General features: G+C 38.9%; 1 protein-coding gene across 1 annotated transcript; it reads left to right on the forward strand.

Annotated features, from left to right (window-relative positions):
* LOC137276658 (PAS domain-containing serine/threonine-protein kinase-like) lies at positions 1–25,695 on the forward strand. The gene is made up of 20 exons (XM_067808275.1): positions 1–117; positions 6,523–6,778; positions 8,052–8,260; positions 8,617–8,784; positions 9,472–9,612; positions 10,142–10,276; positions 11,162–11,279; positions 12,203–12,351; positions 12,677–12,815; positions 13,416–13,527; positions 14,221–14,967; positions 15,908–16,056; positions 16,587–16,759; positions 17,381–17,587; positions 18,321–18,446; positions 19,142–19,276; positions 21,906–22,105; positions 22,890–23,023; positions 23,573–23,713; positions 24,127–25,695. The coding sequence occupies exons 1-20, from the start codon at positions 73–75 to the stop codon at positions 24,297–24,299; spliced, it is 3,657 nt and encodes a 1,218-aa protein (XP_067664376.1). The 5' UTR covers positions 1–72; the 3' UTR covers positions 24,300–25,695.
* Positions 25,696–26,322: the final 627 nt, after the last annotated feature.

Consider the following 26,322-nt stretch of genomic DNA (forward strand, 5'->3'; position numbering starts at 1 on the left):
ACACCCAAGTCCTCCAGAGGCGGGGGTGTAAGGTACAGTCTGCCTGATGACCCACGTCCAATTTCACCAGATATGTTTGGTGACAGACTTCTCAAATCATCCCCTTTCTTACATCAGGTAAGTTACCTATTGGTCATGTGCTGCTTGTATCTTAGTGTTTCTTATAACGATCCTAACATGCCTTTTAGTAGAAAATATGGTTAATGGACTTTGGAATGACACAAGATTTTGTTTGTTTTGTGTTTGTTTTCTTGTTTTTTTCCATTACTTGTTATAGTGATAGTATTGACATTACACAGGCAAACAACTTTTTTCATGTTATGCATTTTTAGTGATTATTGCTACACGAAATTTTTGTACCTAACTTGGACAGGAGCCATGAGATAAGAAGTCAGAACAAATGACATGTATTGTTTGTCCCAACTGCTGCTGTCTGCTTTGCATGAAATTTGCAAAGAACATGACATACAGGAGGAACATGGCCAGCAATGTTCACTTTAAACATGTTGTGAGGTCAGACAGAAAAGATGCTAATTTCCACCAAGTGCAGTCTTAAGAAATGTTGAAGTGAGAAAAGTAAATTAATTCATTGTGCCTGGATTAGTCCTTTGTCCTGACAAGTCCAAGTACCTACACGCATATATATGTGAAATTTCACTTATTTCTCCCTCAATCATGCTCATGATGGCACCCCAATTTGTACAACAGTTTTGAATTGTACAGCCATATGGAAGTACAGTTATCTACATTTCTTTGTTATCTCAGTTCAAAATGTCATGTAATTGGCATGATTGGTCAATAGGGCTCAACACAGGTTCTGTTTTCTGATTCCTTACTTTTAAATTTGACCATTATTTGACCTTTGTTTGATGAAACGAATTCTCTCAAAATGCATTTCCATTTAGTGTACACACCTTCTCAGAAACGTTAGAAATTAACTCAGTTAAAATTTCACACACTTATTTCAACAGTGAAAACTGAATCTGTCCAAGAGGATCAGATATCCATGGCCACCACATTGAAAAAGCTGCAGTTTGCATGGTAATGATCTAAGTTCTCTTGCACTGCCAGATTGATGAAGCTAAACTTAAGCATGTATGGTTCATCTTATGCATCATTTGAATGTAGATGGAGCTATTAAAACAAGTGACCTGTGAAGGTCTGGGGTAGAGTAGGCCTTCAGCAACCCATGCTTGCCATGGAAGGCAACTATGCTTGTTGTAAGAGGCGACTAACGGTATGGGGTGGTGTGGCTCCCTGACTTTGTTGACACACATGTCATTGCGCAGATAGATACTCATGCTGTTGATCACTGGATTGACTGGTCCAGATTTGATTATTTACACACTGCGCCATATTGCTGGAATATAGCTGAGTGTGGAGTAAAACTAAACTTGCTTGCTCTATTAAAACTAGTATTGAAAAGTTGGATGGCTCTAGCAAAATTACTTTTTAAGATATTTTCAGTGTGTGTATAGTTGTCACAACACCACTCTTCAATATCATACACACATTCTTGCAGATTTTACAATATTGAAGACTTGATTTACTTGATCCATATTTATTGTTTGATTTGTGTTTAGTATTGATATTGAAATATTTGAATAACAATCTTGATAGCAATTGTTTTAAATGCCTCTGAGCCTCTTAGATGACATATTGAACTTTGAAATACATGTCCAGGTGAGCTACAGTGTTACGAAACTGTTTTCTGTTTCATTTTTTCCAGTATATTCCTTGGACATTTTGTTCATATGATGTATATATCATTTACATGGCTTGTAAATCAGTGTATTGAATTGTCATTGAGTTTTTCTGAAACAGCTTACGTGTCAGCAGGTTTTTGTCAGATGCATTTTGTGCAAGTGTGCATAAAAATTGTGAATTGATGTGATTAATTTGGTCAGTGAGCCAGAATGATGCCAAAAATGTTTGGATGTTTGATCATTAAAACCATTTTGTAACCATGGAAACATGCACATCTGTTTTGCTGTGCTTGTCTGAATTTGTCAGTTACTCCAAAAGTTAACATCCGACTTCATGGGTACATGATACCTTGTTAGCTTTGGTTCATTTCACATTGTGTCTCTCTGTGTCTCATGAACAGTGAGACCATTGTGTACTCCTTTGTAAAATACAGTGGTAATGACTTTGTAATCTTTTTCATATTTTTGACTGAAATGAAGATTTGTGGTGGTTTATACATGTACCTATAGTGTTTGGACCATCATGGAGGTTCCAGTTAGAAAAGGTCCCAAGCAACCTGAACTTGTTATGATTGGTTACTCCAGTGATCAGGAGACTTGGTTTATGCATGTCATTGCATCCAACTTGTATGTCATATAAAAAACGTTGAAATATGGCACTTGTTGGTTGCTTCCTGGCGCATTAATAGGTACTACAAGGACTGTTTGGCCTGAAGGCAGTATTATATGTCTGATTGGGGTATTCATGCTTTACTGCAGCATAGTAATCACAGTGACCTAGCACTATAAAACTAGCTTCAGTCTGGGCTTGTACAAGCAGCAACACATACACATGCATGCATGTCATTTTATTTCTTCTCCACTATGACATGAAACACCATTTCACTTCACCTCACCTCATGATGTCAATGGTTATCTGGTCAGGATTCTATTCTTAACAGCCACAGTCATATATATGTGGAATATTGCCGATTGCAGCACCTAAACATGCAAACAAACCATCAGCATGATCAATTAAGCTTCAAACTGGACAGGAAAAGTGGAAAGACAATAGAATGTTTATATTCACAAATCATATTACTGAAATCAGAGCTTGTTGCCAATAGTGTTGTAAGGATCTATGTCACAAAGATACTTAATGCAATAGACCGGAAGTTCTTATCCATAAAGTTGTATGTTTTCTGTCTTTTGAGACTGGACCCATGAAGGTCCTGTGGTAGAGTAGGCCTTCAGCAACCCATGCTTGCCATGAAAGGCGACTGTGTTTGTCGTAAGAGGTGACTAATGGGATCGGGTGGTGTGGCTCGCTGACTTTGTTGACACATGTCATCGGTTCCCACTTGCGCAGATCAATGCTCATGTTGTTGATCAGTGGATTGTCTGGTCCAGACTCGATTATTTACAGACTGCCGCCATATAGCTGGAATATTGAGTCACTCACTCACTTTTGAGACTGACATTTATTAAACTGCTGGAAGGTAGAAAAACTGTTTTCAAAATCTTTAAACATGTTAGTAGACTAACGCTTAGTCTCTGAATATATATAAGTTTGATTGTTAGAAATAAACCCATTTAAATTGAAAAAGAACTCCAGTCTGACCAGAGATTGAGAACCGTGGGAAATCTAGACTTGCTTCATTTAGGCTTTAGCTTTGCAGGGAAAACAGGGCTGACATTTAGGGGAAAACATATGGTTCAGGGACTGTGAAACAGACTAACATGTTAGTTGAAAACCAAATTCTGTGTACACGTCACAAAATATTTTTTTACAAAGTTGCAATGTGTTTTTTTGAGATTTTATAATTAGCTTTAAGGTTGTTTTGGTAAATAGTAACTGACATTATGTGGTTTGGGTATGTTGCATACAGCATGCATAATGCTTAGAATCAAATGTCTGTATTGATTAATATGATCTCAAACCCTTTTGATTGTAGATATACTTGTGAAAAATCCAGTCAAAAGATTTCAGTTCCTTGTTTTTCTTTTGAAAAGCTTTTGATTTTGTTGCCAAGGCTGCACAGCTAATCTGTTCAATTAAACTTGGATAACCCAATATCTTGCCTCTACTTTATGCAGCATAAATTTGTGCTGCATGCATTAATTCACATTCTTAAAAGAGATAAAATAAATTGATTCAGTGGGAATTGACAGTATTGGTAAACCTAAAACAAGCGCATATTTCATAAGAATAGGTTTTATGTAGGTTAAGATAGAGAATTAGTATTGAGTAACAGTTTTCCATTTTATTTTATCATTTTAGGAAAAAAATGAAACTATAATTTCCTTAAAAGTAATCAATACCTGGCATGACATTAACACAGCCCAGGCATTGTGTTGCTGCCAGCCATCTTTTACCCCCTCCTGTCAGTGGCTGACATGTCAGTGCTGACACATGTATTGATTCATCAACAGATCAGCGTGGTAATCCTCGTGCTAGGAGCCTCGCTGCAGCAAAACTAGCTGTGAGAATTACATCAGTGCCAGCCCCTCAACACTGATGCAGCTTTGTAATTTCTTAACAGAATTTTCTGTCGTACTTCTTGAGACATAAAGCCAGGAGTAGAACAACTGATTGAATTGATTGGCTCTTTGCTGGTTACCATGTAAACACCTCAAGATCCTACTGTGAATTATGAATGAGTTGCTAGGGACAGTATGTCTGAGTCAAGTGTAAACATCACGTCAATAACAGAGTTGTCAGTAATGGTGTAGTGTAATGGATGGATGGGTATGTCGTTTATGGCATTTCAGTGGCATATAACGGGTGAACACAGAAGCATTAGAATGTCTCCAGTGGATGGTCACTATTGAGTCCCACCTGGGGCATACAGCAGGGAGGATTGTCTCATCATACATCGTCTTGAATTTTGTTTTGGTTTCTTCAGGTAGGGAAAGTGTGATTTTTATTCTAGTACATTTTTGTCAATTTTTGTGATGTTCTATCATATGTATCAAATTATTATGTTTGTCATATGCTGGTTATCAACTGGTTTGATTTTAATTGACTGTAGAGCCAGATTATTTGTTTTATTGAATGCTGCTGTTGCAAGTGCCAAAGAACTGTACATGTTTACCAAGTTCACAAGATCAAGTGGCCATGATGTTGCTGGAATAATGCTAAAGCAGCGTAAAACCTTTCTCTGTCAAATCATATAAAGACGTCTTAATGATTATGAATATTTAAACATTGATCACAGGTTTTGTGCTACAGAATTTTGATCCTTCAAACTTCCATTCTATATTTAAGGACTTTGATATTTTCTGTGCATAAGGCTGTTTATTGCACCAGTTTGGAATATTATTGTACAGATCTGATACCAACCTTTTTCTTTGGCAACCATGAAATAACTTAACAATCTAAATGCTTACCTAGGAATAGGCAACTTCACATTCCTATTTCATTAATAGATTATCACTTAGTCAAATGATGGATTTTTTTTGGTTTAGAGAGTGATAGTTTGTTACCTTTGATAGGCATTCAGTTTGAATGTTTGTGGAGATGCCAGTGTTATATTCCATGTTAAAAATTTGTGTTGTTTATAATGTGTGTAGGAGACATTTAATAAGTTGATGTCAGTTTGGACCTTGATAGTTGACCTGAGGTTGCTTCTTAGGCTCAATTTATTGCCGAGACCTGTTGGCATTTCAGAGTCCTTCAATGACATTTAGAAGTGATACACATACACGCAGTCTGTCTCAGTCTCTGAACCCAGTATCCCAGTATTTGCCCAGACATGAAAATCTAGGAATTATCATGACTCGATGGTCTCATGAGAGAGAGTCATGGACATGTTTTTGGGAGTCACCTTCAGTATGGAACTCTCATCAAGACATCAAAGGTGATTGTTTAATGATAAAAAAACAAGGTAAAGCAGGTCAGGTATTTAATCAGCACTGAGCAGTCAACTGGCGAACAATAAACACCATAAACTAAGTAGTTTCAAACAGCAGATTACAAACCTAGATTGTCAGAATCTAATGTCAGAATGCCCAGTGGCATTGCATCCAGAATGATGCAAGCTTTTTAATTCACTGCATATTTGAGATACTTTGTGTGTCAAATACACAGATTTTCTGTGTCATTGCAAACACCGTGAACCACTGTTTCCCCTTCTCTCAGCCTTATGGTTAAAACATCTGCTTGTCACGCTGAAGACCCGGGTTTGATTCCCCACATGGGTAAATTGACTCCTGGTGTCCTCTACTGTGATTTTGTTGGAATATTGCTAAAAGAGGCATAAAACATACTCACTACTCAGTTGTGCAATGCTGAAGCCCTAGATGTCTTGATTTCTTCATATTCAGAATCTCTCTTTTTCAATCAGGCTCTTTTTCAAATTAAATGAAATTGTTTGTTTCTGTCAAAGTTATATATATATTCAGAGACTAAGGATTAGTATACATAGTAAGGGTGAAATGCTATGGATGTCAACTTCTATAGCAATATGAGGGCTCAGTGTTTCAGAGTATTTTGGATGAAGAACATACTAAAAAATGTTGCGTCTTTTGGAGGTTGGCCTTTACAAATGTTGACCCTTTATTCCAAGGCCCCATTCTTTTCACTGTCTTAACTACTATACATAACATGGACATATAAAAATTAAGTACTGAAGTTGCTTATTGGAACAAGGCATCATCATCGTCATGCTCTTTTACTCAGCTGATAGTGCCTTCAAGTCTGCATGACATAGAATGTTGCTGATTTGTTTTGTCCAGATTTGATTGTTTACAACCTGCTATGACTATAGGTTGAATTTTGCTGACAGTTGCATTATAAATATTCTCTAATTCACTAACTTTCCTTGATTCTTTGCAGAAATCTCAGCTGAATAACAAACACCTGAACATCTCGGGCAAACCCATGTTCATGGACAAGATGGTGTTTGGAAGCCCCTCGTACCCCTCCCCACTGGATCGGGTGCGCACAGGGCGCAGGGACCGGGCCCTACAGATGGGGATAGCTACCAACAAAGAGGAGTCCTTCGAAGCCAATCAGTCCTTCCCCAAGGTCACAAAGTCAAAACTACAGCCTGAGATACCTGCCACACCAGTCAATCTGAAAAACTTTCAGTGTGAGTATCCAATTTCCATCTGGGTGGACATGTTTTGTGTGTGCTGTCTTTTTCTATGCATCAGCAGTACATTTGTGTTGGTAATTGATGTCTTTGTTGAAATTACAAAACATGTGGACCTGAAACTCCATATCGAAAATTGTTGACAGAATTCTGATCTAATTGTAAACATGGCCACTATATTGAGAATGCCAGTTTGGGAAATATTCAGGTATTTTACCATGTATCATTGTGATATATCCAGCAAATGTTGTCATTGCAGAACACCATATGACAAGGTGTATGAAACCTGACCTCTGACCTTCTGTCCCACTATTTCCAGTTATACATTTTTTTACATCTTCCCTGAAACTACATAAGGTCTCTTATGATGAAACTTTACATCAGTGATCCTAGCGAAGGTGTCTCTGAAATTTCTACACTGAATTTTAAGTGATATTTAGACATGACCATGGCTGCCATACTTGGAAACTCATTCAAGATTCTTAATGGGTTTTTTAGTGGAAACTTTTTGAAATCTTGCATGAGTGTGGCAGGGTGTGGGATCTGTTCAATTGTTGGCAGAGTAAGTTTGTCAACTTAGATTCTAAGTAGGAAAACTATTATTTACGCTTTGCATTGTTTTGCCTGCATCCATTTTTCAAGTGAGTGCCTTCTGTGCTTTTGTATATAGTTACCAAACTGAACGTACCTAACTGCAAGAGAATTCAAGCTCTGTTCCACCTTTATTATTAGCCCGTGGAAGATAGTGCAATGTAATATTATTATGACAGTGTAATGACATTGCTAATACCTCTGTCGCTATGGTACTAGACCTTGCTTGACTTGTGGTAGTCTCAGAGGCCATTTGCCACAGTTTCTATCAATTTATGGTGGAAAGGAATACTCTTTTGCTTGTTTGATACCAAATCATCAGGTCGTTTTATGAAAATGGTATTACATGGAAGGTCGTTTAATATCCTCTATGTATCACATGCTTTAATTGATGCAAACGTTATATTTTCATCTCTGGCACCAAATATATTTGAATACTTTTCTTTTACTCTCAGTTATTTAGATTTACTCAAACCTGTATTTTGGCATCACTTTAAATGAAATTCAGTGTTGGAAGTAATGGTAATAATTCATGGTGCAAAGTGTACTGGCCAAACAATGGTATTGATGATTTTTGTACATTTTGACATGATGTATTTTTCACATGTTAGACGTATTTAGCCTTAATGTATAAAAAGGAAAGCATCCATTTCAATGCACATTATCTTTTTTTTTGAAGGTGATGGTTTGAATGATGTCAGCTTTTCTCCGGGACTCTGCAAAGGGTCATTTGCGGCAACCCCAGACCCATACTCAAGTGGTATGTCACTGAACCAGAGCTGGTCATTCTACAACTATATCGGGGGTGGTCAGTCTGGCATGGTCTTTCCTACCACTGTCAGGAACCCAAACAAGGCCATCTGTACCATAGATGCCAATACGTCAGAGGTAGGTTGAACTGAGATTCACAGCAGAGACTTTTGCAGCTAAGTCCTAATAGTGATGTGAAAGACTATCATATTTTTCATTATGCTACATTTCACAATAAGGACGGATGTATGAAAAACATTGTGTTTTGTTTCCTAGTGGTTTCTCTTTATGATACAGTAAAGGATACACTTAAAAGTACACATTTACAACTGCACATTTACGTAGATCAAAACTGAAACTGTTGATGATCTTAGGTAGAAATTAAAACTTAATTGTGTGGGTATTCATTCTAATACTTCTTGTTATTTGTTTCAGAATATTTTCTTCTCATGTATCAAGTAAATTAATAATTCAGTTTCATTTTGATATTACAGATTCTGGTGGCAAATGAGATGGCATGTGAGCTGTTCAGTTATGAGCAGGATGAGCTGCTTGGGAGGAGGCTTCGAGATCTCATCCACCTGAAACCCCGTGACCAGCAGACAATGGTGGAGTCTCACCTAGAGTTGAATGGAGAACTCATCGACATCTCAGGCAAAGTGGTAAGTTGCAGTGAAATCAACTCTATCACTCATTCACTTCTCTGTGTAGTTTATGTGTAGCTATTCATAGTGGTGTTCTGCTGAGAAGTATTCCTGCCATATCAAACTTTGATTCATGTTACAAATGATTTAGGCATGCTACTATAATGCTTCTGTTGAACTCCAATTTCGTAATCCAAGGAATGGCTGCATCAAATCAGGGTATATTTCACAGTCAACATCAAAATGGAAGTGTAACAATATATGGCAATGTTTTGATGTAGGTTCCAAGACTGCATCATGATCTTCACTCACATGCTTGTTAACGAATCTACATTGTACAAGAAGTTGTTCGACCACGTATTTCTTACCCTTCCTTACTGCTTGTGAATGCCTCTCAAAGAAGTTACTATCAAAATGACCTACTGAATTAGGCTAATAATCGCCTGTGGTTACTTTCCTTTAATTGCCAAAGACACTAAAGCATGTAGTATTTTAGTAGGTTTGTAGTCTCACCGTTAATAGTGGACATGGTTATTGTGCATTGTTTGCCTGTAATCAAATAGTCCACCAGAATACAGCACAGGAGGAGGTCTTTCCTTTTCAGATTTATGTCATGACAGTTATAGAAGGAGCTTCTTTATATAACGATGTCTTGCAAGGTGACACAGAAGGACTGCTACTAGGTGTGTCTATTCGATTGTTCAGGTTGATGCAGTGGACAGTAATGGACTTATCCTCCCTGTGTCTATGTGGGTGAAAAAGCTGGAGGTTTTAAAGGAGCCAAGATGCCTGTGTGTAATGGAGCCTGTTGAGAGAACTGTTGCCACAGTCAAGTTTGATACAAAGGTAAGGCTGCAGGCCAGTGGTAATCTGGTAGTTCCTTTGTATACGGAGTGTAATGATCAAGTACATGTTCATTCCATCTGATTTCATGGACAGGTCTTTGTCAGGTGTTCACTTCTTGTAGTCACTGGAGACCAGTTTTTATTGTACCTTACTCTGCAGGGTGTTTTGCACAGCAAAACTTCCATAAATTGGCTGCAAGCACAAACATGTGTCCAAAAGGAACTGAAATGGGCCATGCATGTCTACTTTCTGCTTTTATTTCTAAAGCTTGTGCAGCAGTGCATTGTACATTAAAAAATAACATCTTCATGAATTTGTTGCCACACATTCATTTTGTTGCAATTTTGAGATGATGATTTTTTATTTGTCAAACCTGGGAATGGGAAATGCTGAAAACTGGTCAGTATATTGTTGATGCTGTCATAATGAATTTCAGTGACCTTCTGGAATGTTCCTGTTACTACAGAGAAGCTACAGTCTTCATACTTAATATGACCCAATAATACATTCATTGATATAATATTTGCAGGGCTGCATTTTGGGCTGTGACCAGACCTTGGCTTCACTGTATGGCTTCCCCAACCCAGAAGAAGTTAGTGGGCTTCACATGAAGGATCTAATACCTGCCTTCAAATGTCCTGTGTCCAGATTGTCATTAGATAAGGTATATGTTCATCCACCACACTCATCATTCCGCAGTTTAAAGCTTTACAGAAGCCATTTGTGTCCGTTACTACTATTTTTTTCAAAGTGGAAAATGAAACTGTACATGAGAAGTTTCTCGTCTGGCTCCAAATACATATTCTGGGAATTAAAATGATTACCATTTTTATGTATATCAATACTGACAGCAACCTACTGACTTCACATCCGGCTAAGCTATTGTGTGATGACACTGCTTTTCATCCCCCACAACAGGTATCAAAATGTACTCTGTCTGCCATCCTTTTGCCCATGCATATTTGTCTTTTCTGGAGCAGAACTTCAAAACCATTCACTATTTCTTCACCAAACTTGGCACATAGATACATTCTGGTGGTGTACTGGTGCCTTTTGGTATTTTTTGAATTCTGAATAAAATATTTCTTGTGTTCCATGCCAACAAGTTTGGCTTTGACTGATTTTGGTGGAAGTGCTCCTTCCTGTAGCAGAACTTAAAAACCTTTCAATACTCTCCTTCCACTTTGCTATATACGCACCAAGACGTTGTCTTCTTGTTATTATTTAGTAGTTAAACACCTTGGAGTCAACTTAGTGTGCAGACTCTTTCAGTGTTGCCACAACCTCTAGTGTACAATACACAACCCTTTTTTCAAAAGAACACAGAAATCTCTTGGAAAATGACCAGATGGTGGCCACATGAATGCCCAGCTGTGAATGGGTATCTCGAAAGGATGGGAAAGCCACATAAACTTGGTGCACCTAATAGTTTCAGGAGGAGTTGAGATTAAAAATACAATATTGAGATTGACATAAAATTACTGAATGAAGTTCCTTTTTTGATATGAAGTCAGCTTTGTAATGTTTATTTCAACTTGACCTGGTTCAGGAAACTCGGAAGCAGCGAGCCACAGGGAGGACACGTGACGGGTCCATGTTTCCCCTCAGTATTGTGGTCAAACCTACAGATGAAGATCGAGACAGGAGGAACATCCCCCCAGATGAAAGTAGGGAAGATTGCATTTTGTTTATGTCACTCTATGAGGGAATCAATTTGGCTCAGCGAAATGTGGCTTGATAGAAATGTATATTGTATTTGCAAGACCGCCGTCATATAGCTGGGTGTGGTGTAAGACTAAAGAGTAAACTCACTTGTGTGCAGGTGTCTGACTCTGAGGGTCAGGGTTTGAATCTGGATGGGACTCAAAACAAGCTATAGTACTACAATCTATGTTTACTGAGAAGGTGTAAACTGAAATGTAACGCGTGTTACACTACAACGTCTTTGTGAAATGAGGCCCTGATACCTTGGTCACCATTTGTTATATTGATGATGGCCTGACAGATAATTGGCGGTGTTCATACTTTGTGTATTCTACATTGTCACTTCAAGTTGATAGATGCTGGCACCATGATGAATTTTACACATCACTAATCTTACACAAGTAAAAACTTGACTGCATCCATTCTGATCATGTTCAATATTGTCTTAATTGTTTTTAATACATGAAAATATATGTTACTGGTTTGCATTGCAAGGGAGTAAGCACAGTAGTTGGAATACAAATGCATGTGTGGTACGTGATGAGTGTTAACTTTGACCAACTCTAGTTGTTCTCGGTGTTTCATTTGAAGTACATACCCCTTGTAATGCAAACCAGTAATAAAAATATGTAGCTATGATTGTTTGTAGGCAACTTTTATCCTCATTAAACAAAAGTGTGATATTTAAATGTGCAATTGGCAAGGTACAATTATGACTATTCGCAGTCTTAATTTCACTTTGTTGGATTTACCATTTAGTTTAAAGTGAAATTCATCGGCACATTCTCACTGCAAACAGACTGTAGTTGTGAGTTCAGTTCAAAAGGGGCTTGGTGAGGTGGAACTGCAAGGAAGCAATGAATCACTAAAGGGTTCTGAATTGCAGGAGATGAAGTTGTGTTCACTGGTGTGGTGTGGGTGTTTGCCAATATCAGTGGGATGATCACCTTCCTGCCTGACGGCACCATACACAGTGTTAATGACAACTTCGCCCGCATGCTGTTCGGCTACAGCCAGGAGGAGCTTGTGGGCAAGGTAGGTTGTTGAGGATTAGCGGAATAACTCAACTGGTATGTATTGTTTAAGTGGCACTTTGCAATATAACATTTTATGAGTGATTTATCATAACTAATTACAGAAGACTGTGCAAGCGATTTTATGTGCCCGAGTTCCAGATTAGGCCAACTGAGCTGATGTGTCCTTTTAGGCCTTTGCTGGCCTGTTGTAAAATATAAAGGCACTGAAGTATTTTGCTTTGGGTGTGTCATTCATAATTTCTTGTAGGTGTATAAATAATCTATATATGCGACCAGATCACCCTGACTGGTAGTACGGGATGTATCCATGCTGTTTGTTCCAGGACATCTCCTGTCTGATCCCAGACTTCTACGACATCCTTGACCTTGACGATGGGATCCCCCTTCCCCCACTAGATGATGAGGACGAGGAAGATGTAGTACCAATGAATCTGAAGCCAGATATCTTAGAGGGGAAACTTGGTAAGTTTCAGGAGTATGTGATATGTATGTGTTGAATTCTTCTTTGAGGGGAGGTTAATATTCTTTGAAGGACCTGAGTCATTTGTGTAAAGAAAGATCAACAAGGTACACATTTCTCCATTTTTCCACACTAGCTTTACCACATAAGATGCTCTCCTAAGGCATTTATGATTTCTTAATCTGTATTCCAATATCAAAAGAGTCCTTTTTCCAGATATCATCTCAGAGACTTATCAACAGTTATGTATAAATTACAACCTGTGTTGTACAAGACACACAAACACAATACGGTGGGTTTAAGATCATAGATTACATTGCTCTAGTATTTCATAGCTGGCAAGATAATCATTGCGTACACCGTACATCCAAGATCGTTTCTGACATTTGTTAATGTCCAAGACTTTCAGTTGCTTCTGTAGTATTATGATTAGCAGAATAATCACAGCATACACCATGCTGTTTATCCCATATTAATTACTACTGAACTGGTGAAATACAGGTGCACAATAAGTAGTATTGAACAGGTGGTAATTTTAACCTATAAATTATCTTGTGTCGGTCTCAAGAAGCAAGACTAACTTGTATCTTTCCTGCTGACAGAAACGCCACTGAAAGTGAATGGAGAGAGGTGTGATCTTCTCAAGGAGCTGTGTGTGCACAAGCCAGGTGTCACCTCCACGCCCAGAATACCCACAGAGACATCAGAACACAGGTAACTACAGCACTAGCAGGGTTTACTGTTGTAGTTAGTTGTATTTCACACAACCATAGATGTAGTGGACCTAAAGAAGTATGTCATGAAAGTTTGTGATATGCAGCTGTTTATAATCTTAATGTTGGACGACTTTGATGCCCATACAGGAAGGAGGGTACTGTGCCGTTTTATTGATTCTTCCAGTGATTTGTGGTTACATGTCATTGTTAGTTCATCAGCAGAATGATTTGACAAAGAGACCAAAATCAGCCACCTGCCTTGCCTTTTACTTCTTAATGGTTCTTCTTATGAAGAAGATAATGGTGGGATGGCCTGGTGAATAAAACATTCATTGGTCAAGACTTACTTTGGATTTCCCATATGGGTACACTGTGTGAAGTTCTTTTCTAGTGTCACCTGCCATGATATTGCTTTCATATTCCTAATAGTGAGATAAAACCTTACTTTTGCACATGAGACATCATTGTTATTAAATTGAAGATGTCATTAATAAAGTTTAGTGTTTTGTTGCATAAATACCACAATTCAAATTTCACAATTCACAGATGAAATGATAAGTCTTAATGATATATTTGTTCCTCCTGTCCCACTTTGTGATCCCCTTGTTGGACACTTATTTTGCACTCATTTATTGCCCCTTATTGATAGATATCTGAGATGATAGTTAATGTTACCAAATTTTCTAATTAGGCAAGAGGAAACAAAGGATTCCAAAACGGCAGCAGAAGAATGCAGTAATCGAAACAACAGTCAGAATGGGGATATTGATAAGGTGTTGAGTGAAATGGACAAGCTTGATATCAATAGTGCTAAAAGTGTCAAGTCTCCAGGAGAACCAGAAGAGGACCTCAGTGGTTCTTACCTAGAAGATAAAGATGTTTCTAGTTTGAGTGAGAGCACAGAGGACATTCTGTCTGCTACACCCCCACAGGTTGACTTTGATAAGTCCACAGATACTGACAGCTGTATTTCTGAAGATTCACAGCGAGTAGAGAGCAGTCAGGATCGATACAATGGGGATATCAGCAATGAAATGGACACTAGTGGAGATGTGCTGGCCATGTCATCCGAGAAAGGAATCAATTGCCAAAAACGCAAGCAAAAAGACTTGCTCTTTGAGCTTCAGAAACAAATTTCTAGGAAGCATGAAATGAACAATGGAGACTCAAGTTCCAGCTCTGCTGAAGGATCATATTCTCAGTTTGGGGAACAGATTACAAATCTGCTGCCTTTGTATATGAATAAGACACTAGATTCAACTGGTGATACTCACCTAGATGAAGAGTCAAGTTATTTCAGTCGGGATGGTTTAGAATCTCACCCAAGTTCGGACTCAAGTGGGTCTGCCAAGTCAGCACACAGCAGACTGAGTGGGAAGGGTTGTGAAGACAAGCCTCAACAAACGTCTAGTCAGGCCAGGGATAAAACATCTAACAGGTGAGAGGAATGTCAGGGAAACTGACTATGAACTTTCAAAACATGAGCAGAGGGTTAGTTGGTTGGAATATTGGTTCAACCCTGGTTTGAACCACTACATGTCCTTAGTGTACATATGCCTGTGCTTTCCATTGTGGCTAGGAGTGGCATATGACACACATGCCAACAAACATCAAGGGTACATCAACCCATTTTTCCCGAGGGACCAGTGAACAACGTATTATTCATACCGAACACTCCAATGTTTATTTTTCATTATTTGGAGCATGAGTACAAAACTAGATTTTGGAGACATCAAGAAAAACAGATTTAGAGTTGTCTCTCTTCCATTGATTTGCATTTGCAAGACAGTGGTAATTTCCAGACATCATACATGATTCAGTGTAATTTGAGATAAAGAATTACCACCACAAAGTATCAAATGAGTTCCACATTCTCAGGGGGGTTACATGGAAATGTCTCTTGCAAGTGGGGTACATTTGAAACAGAAGAGTGCTAAGCCAATCAGAGAGCAACACTTATGTGTGAGGTAAGACAAGTAGAGTTGTCTTTGTAGACATGGCAGAGTAGGCTTCTGTAAAAGAAATGAAAGGCGACTTTGCTTGTTGTTAGAGCCGACTAATGTGATTGGGTGGTCTGGCTTGCTGATTTGGTTAACACAGGTCATCAGTTCCCAATTGCGCAGATCGATGCTCATGTGGTTGATCACTGGATTGTCTGGTCCAGACTCAAGTGTTGACAGACCGACACCATGCAACCAGAATATTGCTGAATGTGGCATAAAACTCACTCACTCACTGTAAAAGAAATGCAACAAAATGTTATGTCAACTAATCATCTTGAGGAACATCATCAATATTAGGTATTTGTGTAGTTTAGTGACAGCTCACAAGGTTTCAGGTAACTGTAAATATGTGTGAAAAATCTCATTATCTTACAGCTGCAACAGCAACAACAGTAACAACAGTTTCAATGCCCGTCCATCTTCTCGGCAGTCGGGTACACAGACCTCATACACAGAGTGTCCCAGCCAAATTCCAGAGGGCAGTTTCACAGGACAGTGTCGACATAAAGATGGACACAGGCTAGGTGACAATGCATATATGTGTCAGATCAGATTGTAGTATTAGTGTTACCTATTTTTCTATAAGGCTTTTGAAATAGAATTTGTTATCAGATTTTCACATTTAAAAAAAGAGTTATTAGATGGGCAGCCCTTTCCTGTTTTCAGATTTGGAAAATGCAGCCCTACCTGAATTATGATAATTGCTTGATTGCCTGATACCTTTATCCGTTCATCCAAGTTTAAACGACTGATAGTGGCCATCTTGGTAACTCTTCAGGCAGGGAGACCAAGTGTCCATACACCTGTAATACTTTGAAAGAAATAGAATCAAGAGCACAAAACAAATTATGCATGTTCATCAAAAGTTCTATTTGTGTGGAAAACGGAAATAAAAAACATGCTGCAGAATTAGTGATACTTAGGCTGTGCCAGAAAATCATGATATTGTTTTTAATCCTAATGATAAAATAAGAATACGTTTAGTCTCATAGTGTTTTTGATATTCGTGTCACAATGTAGTCCTGGTCTAAATATTATATATGTTGCTGTGTAGGTATCATATTCCAACTGAAGCGAGTGGAGCTGAATGATGGACAGTTTGTGTATTGCATGTGGACATCCCGAGATCCAGAAGAGCCAGGAGAAGGAGGGAGGTCTTATGCCAGTCTCACCCTCGCCTCCAGTCTAAATAGCACTCTTGATAAATCTAACATGAGTCTCGGAGAGGTGGGTACATCTAAGTACCAAGGACTTTCTGACTTAGGAATTCTGGCTATTGTTGCATGTAGTTTGTGTGTTAAATGTAGTGGATTGACCAAGTGATGTTTGTATTTTGTACGATATGACTGTCCTCACTTTGTAGTCATTGTACATATTCCATAGCTTTTGGCTTTCAACTTGGCCTTTGGTATGAATTGTAAATTTCTTATCCCATAGGGATTTAGGAATAATGAGGATACGTTTTAAAGGGTGATGAATAGGATTGAGAGGTCAGCATTGACTGACCTATGACACCCTATCCCTGTTGAAGGGCGGTGAGGTAACCTAGTGGTTAAAGCATTTGCTTGTCACACTGGAGACCTGGGCTCCATTACCCACATGGGTACAATGTGTGAATTCCATTTCTAGTGTCCCCTGTAGGGACATTGCTGAAATATTCCTAGCAGTTTTAGTGTTGTAAAGCTGAACTCACTAACTGTCGATGTTATAAGGGTCATTATTCATAGTTCATAATCCAGACATATAAGAGGAAATGATGATGGGTGCAGCTTCCAGTGACACATAGACAATCTTGCACTTTTATGATAATGATATGAATGTTTTAACATAAACCCTTTTTCTTACCAGTTGTTGACAGACAAGGCAAACTCTGAGTCGAAGACGAACATCTTGGATGATGAGGAGCCCATGGATGATGCAGTGGAGGAGGACAAGGAAGTGGTTGACATGCTTGGATCAGGATTGTATGATGAAATCTATGACACACAGGATTGTATTGGGAAAGGAGCATTTGGCTTTGTCAAGCTGGGCTGTAGGAAGATGGACAAAGAGGAGGTAGGGTCACATCACATGGGTGGGAAAGAAACAGTTGAAAGATTACAGAACGAGACATTTTGATTTGAAGAGGTGGGTGGGTGGTTTTTCAGCTTGGGAGGGGTGATTAGGGTTTAAGATGTTGAAGTAGAGAGGATGGGTGTACCTTGGCCACAGTAGGGAAGGATTGTGTATTAGGGGTGAGGATGGTGGGACTGGATTTAGGGTGTAGAACATCAGTTGTTGAGGGAGAGATGGTGGGTGTAGCTTGGTGAGACAAAGGTGGGATTGGATGGTGGGGCTTGAGTTGGGGTTGAGGGCATCAGGTGTTGAATGAGAGATGTTGTAGGTTGGTGTGTTAGGTCTGAGGGATGTGGACACTAGATAGGTTGGAAGACGATGTGTTGGGGGAGAGGAGAGATGATGGGCAAGAAGTTGAGACAGACACAGAAGAGTAGAGAGGTGAAAGTGGGGAGAAACGATGAGATTGAGGTGGTGAGCAAGGTGTAAATCATAGAGGAAATGTGGATCAAGGAAGGATAGCCCTATGTGGATGACTTTTTTGGGGGTGGAACATGATGGAAGTGATTTGTATTTGATAAGAATTCTCACTGTGTAAAACAGCAGAATCAGTACAAACCAAATACAACTAAATATACAAAACAACTACATAAATATACACCATAAGTAGTCTTGGAAAAATATTATATTTTATATGTATTCTTTAGACCTCTCTTCCTCCTTGTTATCACAGGTGGTAGTTAAGTTCATCCGGAGGGGGAAAGTGTTGAAGGACTGTTGGGTGTTTGATGATGCTCATGGCCGTATACCCATGGAGGTCAGTCTGCTGCTCAAGTTGAACCACCCAAACATTGTCAAGGTGAGAGCCCTCTATGCATTCGTGAATGTGTCATCCTTTTGGGATTCTGGGTAGGAGCAGATCTTCAACAACCTGTGCTGGCAGTAACAGAATCAGATATATTGGGAGTTCTCATGGTTGATTGTGTGTCATTGAAACCAAGACGAGGATTGTTGAACACAATTATGATCACTGGATTGTCTGATCTGACTGGCTTATTTACATTTTGCCGTTGTAACTGGAATATTTAGTGCAGCTGTAAATACACAAATTGGATTTGTTCTCAAATGAACTTGGGCCTGTTTGCACTACATGTGTATTTGACACGAGTTTTGTGTATGTAACAAGCAAAGCAACTACCATTTGTAACAGATTGTATATTTCATACAAAGAAATAGACATACTTCAAATAGGCCCCTTAGATGTAGAGTACCTGCTTGACTTTATGGAATCAGTGAAGGTGCAGCTATAAAACGTGACTAGACATAAACTTGTAAATATTGTTGCAGTTATGCTATAGTGCCACAATACATTGTTAGATATTTAGCTAACAAGTGATAAATTGAATAGAACTGAGATGTTCAATTTACAGCAGAATTGCTACAATGTCTACAAGATATACAATTGTTTGCTGGGTGACCTGCTATATCTTAAATACATTTAGAAGAACTTATGGGACAGACTTTGTGAGTGTGGATCTGTTGCATGACCTCCAGGTGATAGACGTGTTCCAGAACGAGGAGTTTGTACAGATGGTGATGGAGAAGCATGGCAGTGGGATGGATCTGTTTGAGTTTATTGATCGGAACCCCACGATGGATGAACCGTTGGCCAGCTACATCTTCAGACAGGTGAGTTTAATGCTGGATAGTGCTTCTTGTTGGTACACAACATTCACTTTCTTGTCTATGATTGTTTTAATCTGACAGTGTTTTGTAGGTTTGTACAAGTGCGTGCAGAAATCAAATGATAAATATGTAGTCCAAATCTTTTGCGTGTGAAATGTTCCTTACAATCCTGAATCATTTTAAAATTTATTGTTTCTTATATGTTGCTGTTTTAAGGTATTTTTTAAAATTAAGTAGATCAGAATCTATGTGTGCAAAACATGCACACAAAATATTGTTTGCATCGTTTTTGTGTGACAGTAGGACGAAACGATGATCTTGTTAGATTTGATTGACTTTTTACTTCACCTTTTGTCTTACTTATGCCTTACTGCTATTCCTGTCATTTACCTTATTATTTGATCACCCTTATATCTTATAATTTGTCCACCCTTACATATTATCATTTGTCCATCCTTCTACCTTACTGTTTGTCCATCCTTCTACCTTACCTGTTGTCCTTCCTAATGCCTCACTGTTTGTCCATCCTTTACTGTTTGTCCACCCTTCTACCTCATTGTTTTTCTTTCCTTCTACCTTACTATTTGTCCATCCTTCTACCATACTGTTTGTTCATCCTTATACCGTACCGTTTGTCCACCCTTATAACTTACCATTTGTACATCCTAATACCTCACCTTTTTTCCATCCTTCTATCCTACTGTTTGTCCATCCTTCTACCTCGCTGTTTGTCCATCCTAATACCTGTTTGTCTATCCTTCTACCTTACCATTTTCCCACCCTTTTAGCTTAATGTTTGCCCATCCTTATACCTTACTGTCCATCCACCCTAAGACCTTTCCGTTTGTCCATCATTATAACGTACCATTTGTACATCCTAATCCCTCACCTTTTTTCCATCCTTCTACCCTACTGTTTGTCCATCCTTCTACATTACCATTTGTCCATCCTTATATAACGTACCATTTGTACATCCTAATCCCTCACCTTTTTTCCATCCTTCTACCCTACTGTTTGTCCTCCTTCTACCCTACTGTTTGTCTATCCTTCTACCTTACCTTATGTCCATCCTTACACCATACTGTTTCTCACCCTTATACCTTACCATTTGTCCGTCCTGATTCCTCACCTTTTTATCTACATAGTCGACGCCTCGTCCGTCTGTCCGTCCGTCTGTAATCATTTTGTTTCTGGAGCATAACTCAGACACCGTTCAATATTTTTAGACCAAACTTGATAGATATAATGATCTCAACCTATAGTTTTGCTATTTACAGAGTTTTGGCATTTTTATTTTTTTCGTTTTTCCATGGAACATTTTGGTGTTAGTCTAATGGTGGGGTGGGCTTCATTTCCAGAGCAGAACTCAAAAACCGTTCAATAGTTTTCTGCAAAACTAGGTAGATATATCAATCGGAACCTAAAGTGGTGCCCTTTGCTGCTTACAGGTTTTTGTGATTTATTATTTTATCGGTTTCCATGGAAATGTTTCAGACTTAGTCTTAAAAGTGAGAGGTATGTTCCGTTTCCGGAGCAGAACTCAAAAACTTCTTAAAATCTGTCAGTGTTACTTGGTAGATATGTGTGGCAGACCCCAAAGTGGTGCCTTTTGCTATTTACAGGTTTTCATGATGTATTATTTTTCTCGGTTCCATGAACACGTTGCTGACTTTGTTTACGGAGCACAACTCAAAAACCATTTCAAAAGATCTTGGCAGATATACGAGACAGATCTTGAATTGGTGACTTTTTCTGATTACAGATATATGGCTTTAATGTTTTTCATGAATTCCATGGAAACAATTCAGACTTGGTCTAAAAACACAATAAGTAACTGTCGGATGATTTGTCCTTTCACATATGTGGGGGCTGGGGGGGATTTGTCATCTTCTGATGACTCTTGTTTCCATCCTTCTTTATTTACCGTTTGTCCTTTCCAATGTCTCACTGTTTGTCCATTCTCATACTTTACTGTTTGTTCACCTTTCTACCTCACTGTTTTTCCATCCTTCTACCTTACCGTTTGTCCATCCTTCTACCTTACTGTTTATCATTGGTCCATACTTTTAGCTTACTGTTTGTCCATCCACTTACCTTACTGTTTTGCCATCTTTCTACTTTACTGTTCATCCATCCTTCTACCTTATTGTTTGTCCATCTTTCTACCTTACTGTTTGCCCTTCCTTCTACTATACCGTTTGTCCATCCTTCTACTTTACTTTTTGTCCATCCCTCTAGCTTACCATTTGTCCATGCTCATACTTTACCGTTCATCCTGAACCGTAAGGTCCCGGGGAAGAATGGGCCTTCATCAACCCATGCTTGCCATAAAAGTCGACTCAGCTTGTCGTAAGGGGCGACTAACGGGATCGGATGGTCAAGCTTGCTGACTTGGTTGACACATGTCATTGGTTCCCAATTGCGCAGGTTGATGCTCATGTTGTTGATCACTGGATTGTCTGGTCCAGACTCAATTATTTACAGACCGCCGCCATATGGCTTGAATATTGCTGAGTGCGGCGTAAAACTAAACTCACTCACTCACTACTGTTCATCCTTCTGCCTTACTGTTTGTCCACCCTTATACCTTACCGTGTGTCCATCCTGCTACATTAGCACTTGTCCTCTGCAGATGGTGGCTGGTGTTTCGTATCTCCACAGCAAGAATATTGTCCACAGAGACATTAAGGATGAGAACATCATTGTTGATGAGAGGTTTCGTATCAAGCTGATAGACTTTGGTGCTGCCACCTACATGAGAGGCGAGAAACTGTTTGGTACATTTTGTGGAACCCTGGAGTACTGCAGTCCAGAGGTGTTGCTAGGAAACAAGTGAGTTCACCACAGTTTATGTCATGCTATAAGGACGTGCAGTGTACTAGTTGCATCCAGATTACACATGACCGTAGCAAGCTTTTCACACAGTGAAGTCAATGTAGATTTCCCCATCAAGATCAGGGTTTGAATTAGGTTTCAGCAGGGTTCATTGGCTCAAGCCTACTCTCTTGTTACATTCATGTCATCATGTCCCAGATGAATAGATTGATGCATATGATGTTAGTGACTGGATTATCTGGTGCAGAAATGATTATAAAAAGAATGCATTTAACTGAAATATTGCTGCATTGAACAACAAACAGAATTACAGAGGCAGCTGAAATGGGGATTAAATGGCGACAGTGTCTCACATTGCTGATTGTATGTCATGGAATATTATACCAAATGTTCACATACACTGGTTTTCTGGCTACTTGAAGCAGTTGGAATAAAGCTAACTACAGCATGAACAGACATTCACTCATATTTTCACTCTTTGTATATGTCTTTTCATCAGTTCTTGTTGCTGCTATGCATGACTATGTAGGGCTATGTTCAGTCAACTTCTTGCTCCTTTTCACTAATTGTCCCCTGCCACAACGCGGAAGGGAGGACTATGCAGTCAGCAGTGTCTGACTATATAAGCACATTCTTAAAGTACGTATGTCCCGATTCTTGTTGACATGATATCTCATGAACTGTTGTACTCAATATCTTCAAATTTGGTGTCAGCCTACATTCGGGGATTACACAGACACCAGTCGACCACTTTTCAAACTCTTGTTTGTTTTTGTTTCAGATACCGAGGTCCAGAGCTTGAGATGTGGTCTATGGGGGTAACACTCTACACATTGGTGTTTGGAGAGAATCCGTTCTTCGATGTCGAAGAGACAATACAGTGTAAACTTAAACCACCATTTGGTGTTTCCAGATGTAAGTATCTAGTAGAATACATCTACATAGTGTCTTCATCACCATCACTTACATGAGCGAGGTCTTACATGCTGCCTTGAGCTGATTTGCTAGTTATTTCAGAGTATTGCCCACTTTGAAAAAGTCCAATGATACTTGTTTTATTATGTATGACAGAAACAGTTTAAACGGTGACATTGGTTGAAAACATCACCTGCACTAATCCCGTCCTTCCTGTGATGGTGTGTAGTTCCGCTGGAAATCATTGCTGAAGTACTGTCAGTTAGAGACTGTTTTGTCTAGGCTCTTAGCTGTAGGGTATATGACTTCTGCTGAAGGTTGTACTGCAGAGAAACAATAACATAAGAAGTACTAGTCTACAGTCTGTGAAACATTTCAGTCTGTTAGCCAATTCTGGTGAGCAAAACTTTCAGTAGACTTGAATATTTACACTTGCATTATTAGTAGATTTACAGTTATGATTATGACTCTGACTCAGTCTTTGTGTCTGTGTCTAGTGTCACACATGAACCATGTAAGCTAATGCTGCAGTGTCTGTGTTGCCTCCAGCCCTGATGTTCCTGGTGACGTGGATGCTGCACCGAGACCCAGTGTGTCGAGCCACCATCAAGGATGTGGAAAGGAATGCCTGGGTCAAGCAGGAGGTGGACATCCAGCAGTACAAGTGGGAGGAGGTGCTGCCTAACTCAGGTTTGTCTTTCAAATAGAATGGCAAGTCCTGTTTGGGGAGACCAGGGAAGAGTATATCTCAGACACACCCTCCTTATCTGGGGAATCTAATGCAGTATAGTTCCCCAACATGTGCTTGTTTCCCTTGAGGAATCTGGTGCTGTGTCAGTTCCAAAACACTGCATGTCTCCCTTTGGTGATCGGTAAATAGAACAACACCCCAAGCTTGTCGCTGGGGCATGATTCATCTCTGTTTCCCTGGGATACCAGACCAGCACTGCATGTTAATCTTAGAAGTGATGAATGAATGGTTTATAAACTATTCAGGCCATAATAATGATATAGTTAAAAGCTTTGGTATTAAAATAGAATTATGTTTGCATTCTTAACACAGAAATACATAGTTTACCTTTGATTCTTGGTGTTTGTTGTAGAGTTTCATGGCAATAATGCAGCTGACAACCGCCCCGATTCCCCCTCAGACCTGCCTCCAGCAAATGTCCCAGGATTTAAACCCTACCAACCTGACAGTGATGATTCTGATCTGCAGGAGAAACTCAAGGAAGTGCTGGAGATTGACACATCCTTCACAACAGGATATGTCTGAGACAAAACCATTGCACAGACTTTGTCAGTCATGTAGGAACTCTGCTTCATCAAGGAATATGTCAGTCACACTACTACACAGAATTTGAGTCAATCAATCATTTAGGAACTCTTCAAGTTTAAAAAACATGCCGGGCTCACTTGCACTACAACACAGTGATTGATCTAATAACTACATTACAACAATAGGACAAGGAATAGGAATCAGTCACACTCTTCTGGTCATAATACGAAGTCAGTCACACGCTTATGTCTACACTACATCACATATAATATCACACAAGATGTATACAGACATGATAACATAGTCTGTCATTCAGACTCGATGATCATTACAATTTAATGTTATAATATAATAAATAACAGACATTTCATCTTGGTGCTTGAAGAATAATTTGTTCATAAAACAAATGTTAGTCATTTCTGTTAACTGCCAGTTTATTATCAGTACTTACAAATTTATATATATTTTTTTCACTACATATTTTTGTAAGTTTTCTACCAGACATAATGGCTTTATTCCTTCTTAAAGTATGGAAAGAATTCAGGATATTAAGTGTTGTGTTGTCTGAAACAAATATGTCTCTGGTTGTGATGTACCCTGGTTTTCCCCACAGCCATACAGAACTGTACTTGTATGGAAGTGCCTTAAACCATGAAATCTGCCCACAGAAATGTTAACTTGATTCAGATAATCCATCACATGAGAAGCCACAGTCTGAACTGGCTGGCTCTCAGTAGAGCTGAACACTTTTTGTCAAAGTTAAGTATTTCCTGTTAGTATGAATGACATGAGAGAGAGAAGAGAGCATACCTGCTGGTGGGAGGATAGCAATGATGCTAGTTGTCCATACTTCTCACTGATTTTGCACATTTTGTGTTTCAGTTCCTGGTTAGTACAAAGTTAAGGTTTTGTCACGTAAACAGAAACACTAACCATGACAATATGCATCTTTTGTAGAAATTCTTCTGAACTCCGAAGTATTGTGCCAATACTCACAAAATGGGAGGTGGTTATATAAATTATGGTTTTGTCTATTTGTATGATGGAGTCGTTTTTGTCTTACTCAATTGATTGCAAGGGAAAGATTTTTTGTTTTGTACACTTATGGTTTTGTCAGCAGGATGGTTGGTGAAGTAGGATGATCTGTATTTAATTGTATAGTATAATACATACAACAGACATTTGTAATTCTATAGATATCCTAATGCCAGCTGCGTTTGTCAGTAGAGTTGTCGTAAGGTAGGCCATTAAACCAGTGTAGTTCTACTCATTCGAGATGGTCACACAAGGCAATGTTGTGGAATACTGATCTCTTTCCATTTGTGAATAACAAGCTTGTCTTTAACAGTTGAATGTTAGCTCCCGATGAAAAAAAAGAACTAATATCTGTACAAAGTTTTTAAAGAACTCTGTTATATATCTGTGATTGAGATTTGTGATATGTTTGAGGTCCTTGTGACTGCTTCAATTCCTGTGACTTTTTTAGTTAACTTATGCAGACCTGTGTCTCTTGTGCTGCTCAACAAGTCCCTGTTTTATCTGTAGCATGGGGTTTTATCCAGTAATACAAAAAGGCTGCTATTGAGTGTACTTTCAGTGGTCAAACTTTATTAACCTCTGAGATAATCGTAACTTCCATACCATATCACAGATTTGTGACACTCGTAACATTAAGGTTATGTTGTACAACTGCACCCAGGATGTTATTATTCTTTGATAGTACAACCAGGTGTGGTCTTAATTCCATTGAGTATGGATTGTGTCCCATAGCAATGACAGGATCTGCTGTCTAGTTGGTACCTCAGACTGATCCCTAACTATGGCAGGTGTTCTAACAATCTGAAAGTTATGGATGTGGGTTTCACTTTAGGATTAAACTTCTATGACATCCTCTGTTTCAACTTCCTTCCAACAAAATGACAGGTTGTAACGTGACTGAAACAGTAAGGAATAAAATGTGTTCGGCCTGTCAAAAATGAATGTGGATGTCCTGAACATAACGTCTTCATTATTCTTAAAC

The sequence above is a fragment of the Haliotis asinina genome, chromosome 3 (assembly GCF_037392515.1).
Source record: "Haliotis asinina isolate JCU_RB_2024 chromosome 3, JCU_Hal_asi_v2, whole genome shotgun sequence".
NCBI classification, from domain to species: Eukaryota; Metazoa; Mollusca; class Gastropoda; order Lepetellida; family Haliotidae; genus Haliotis; species Haliotis asinina.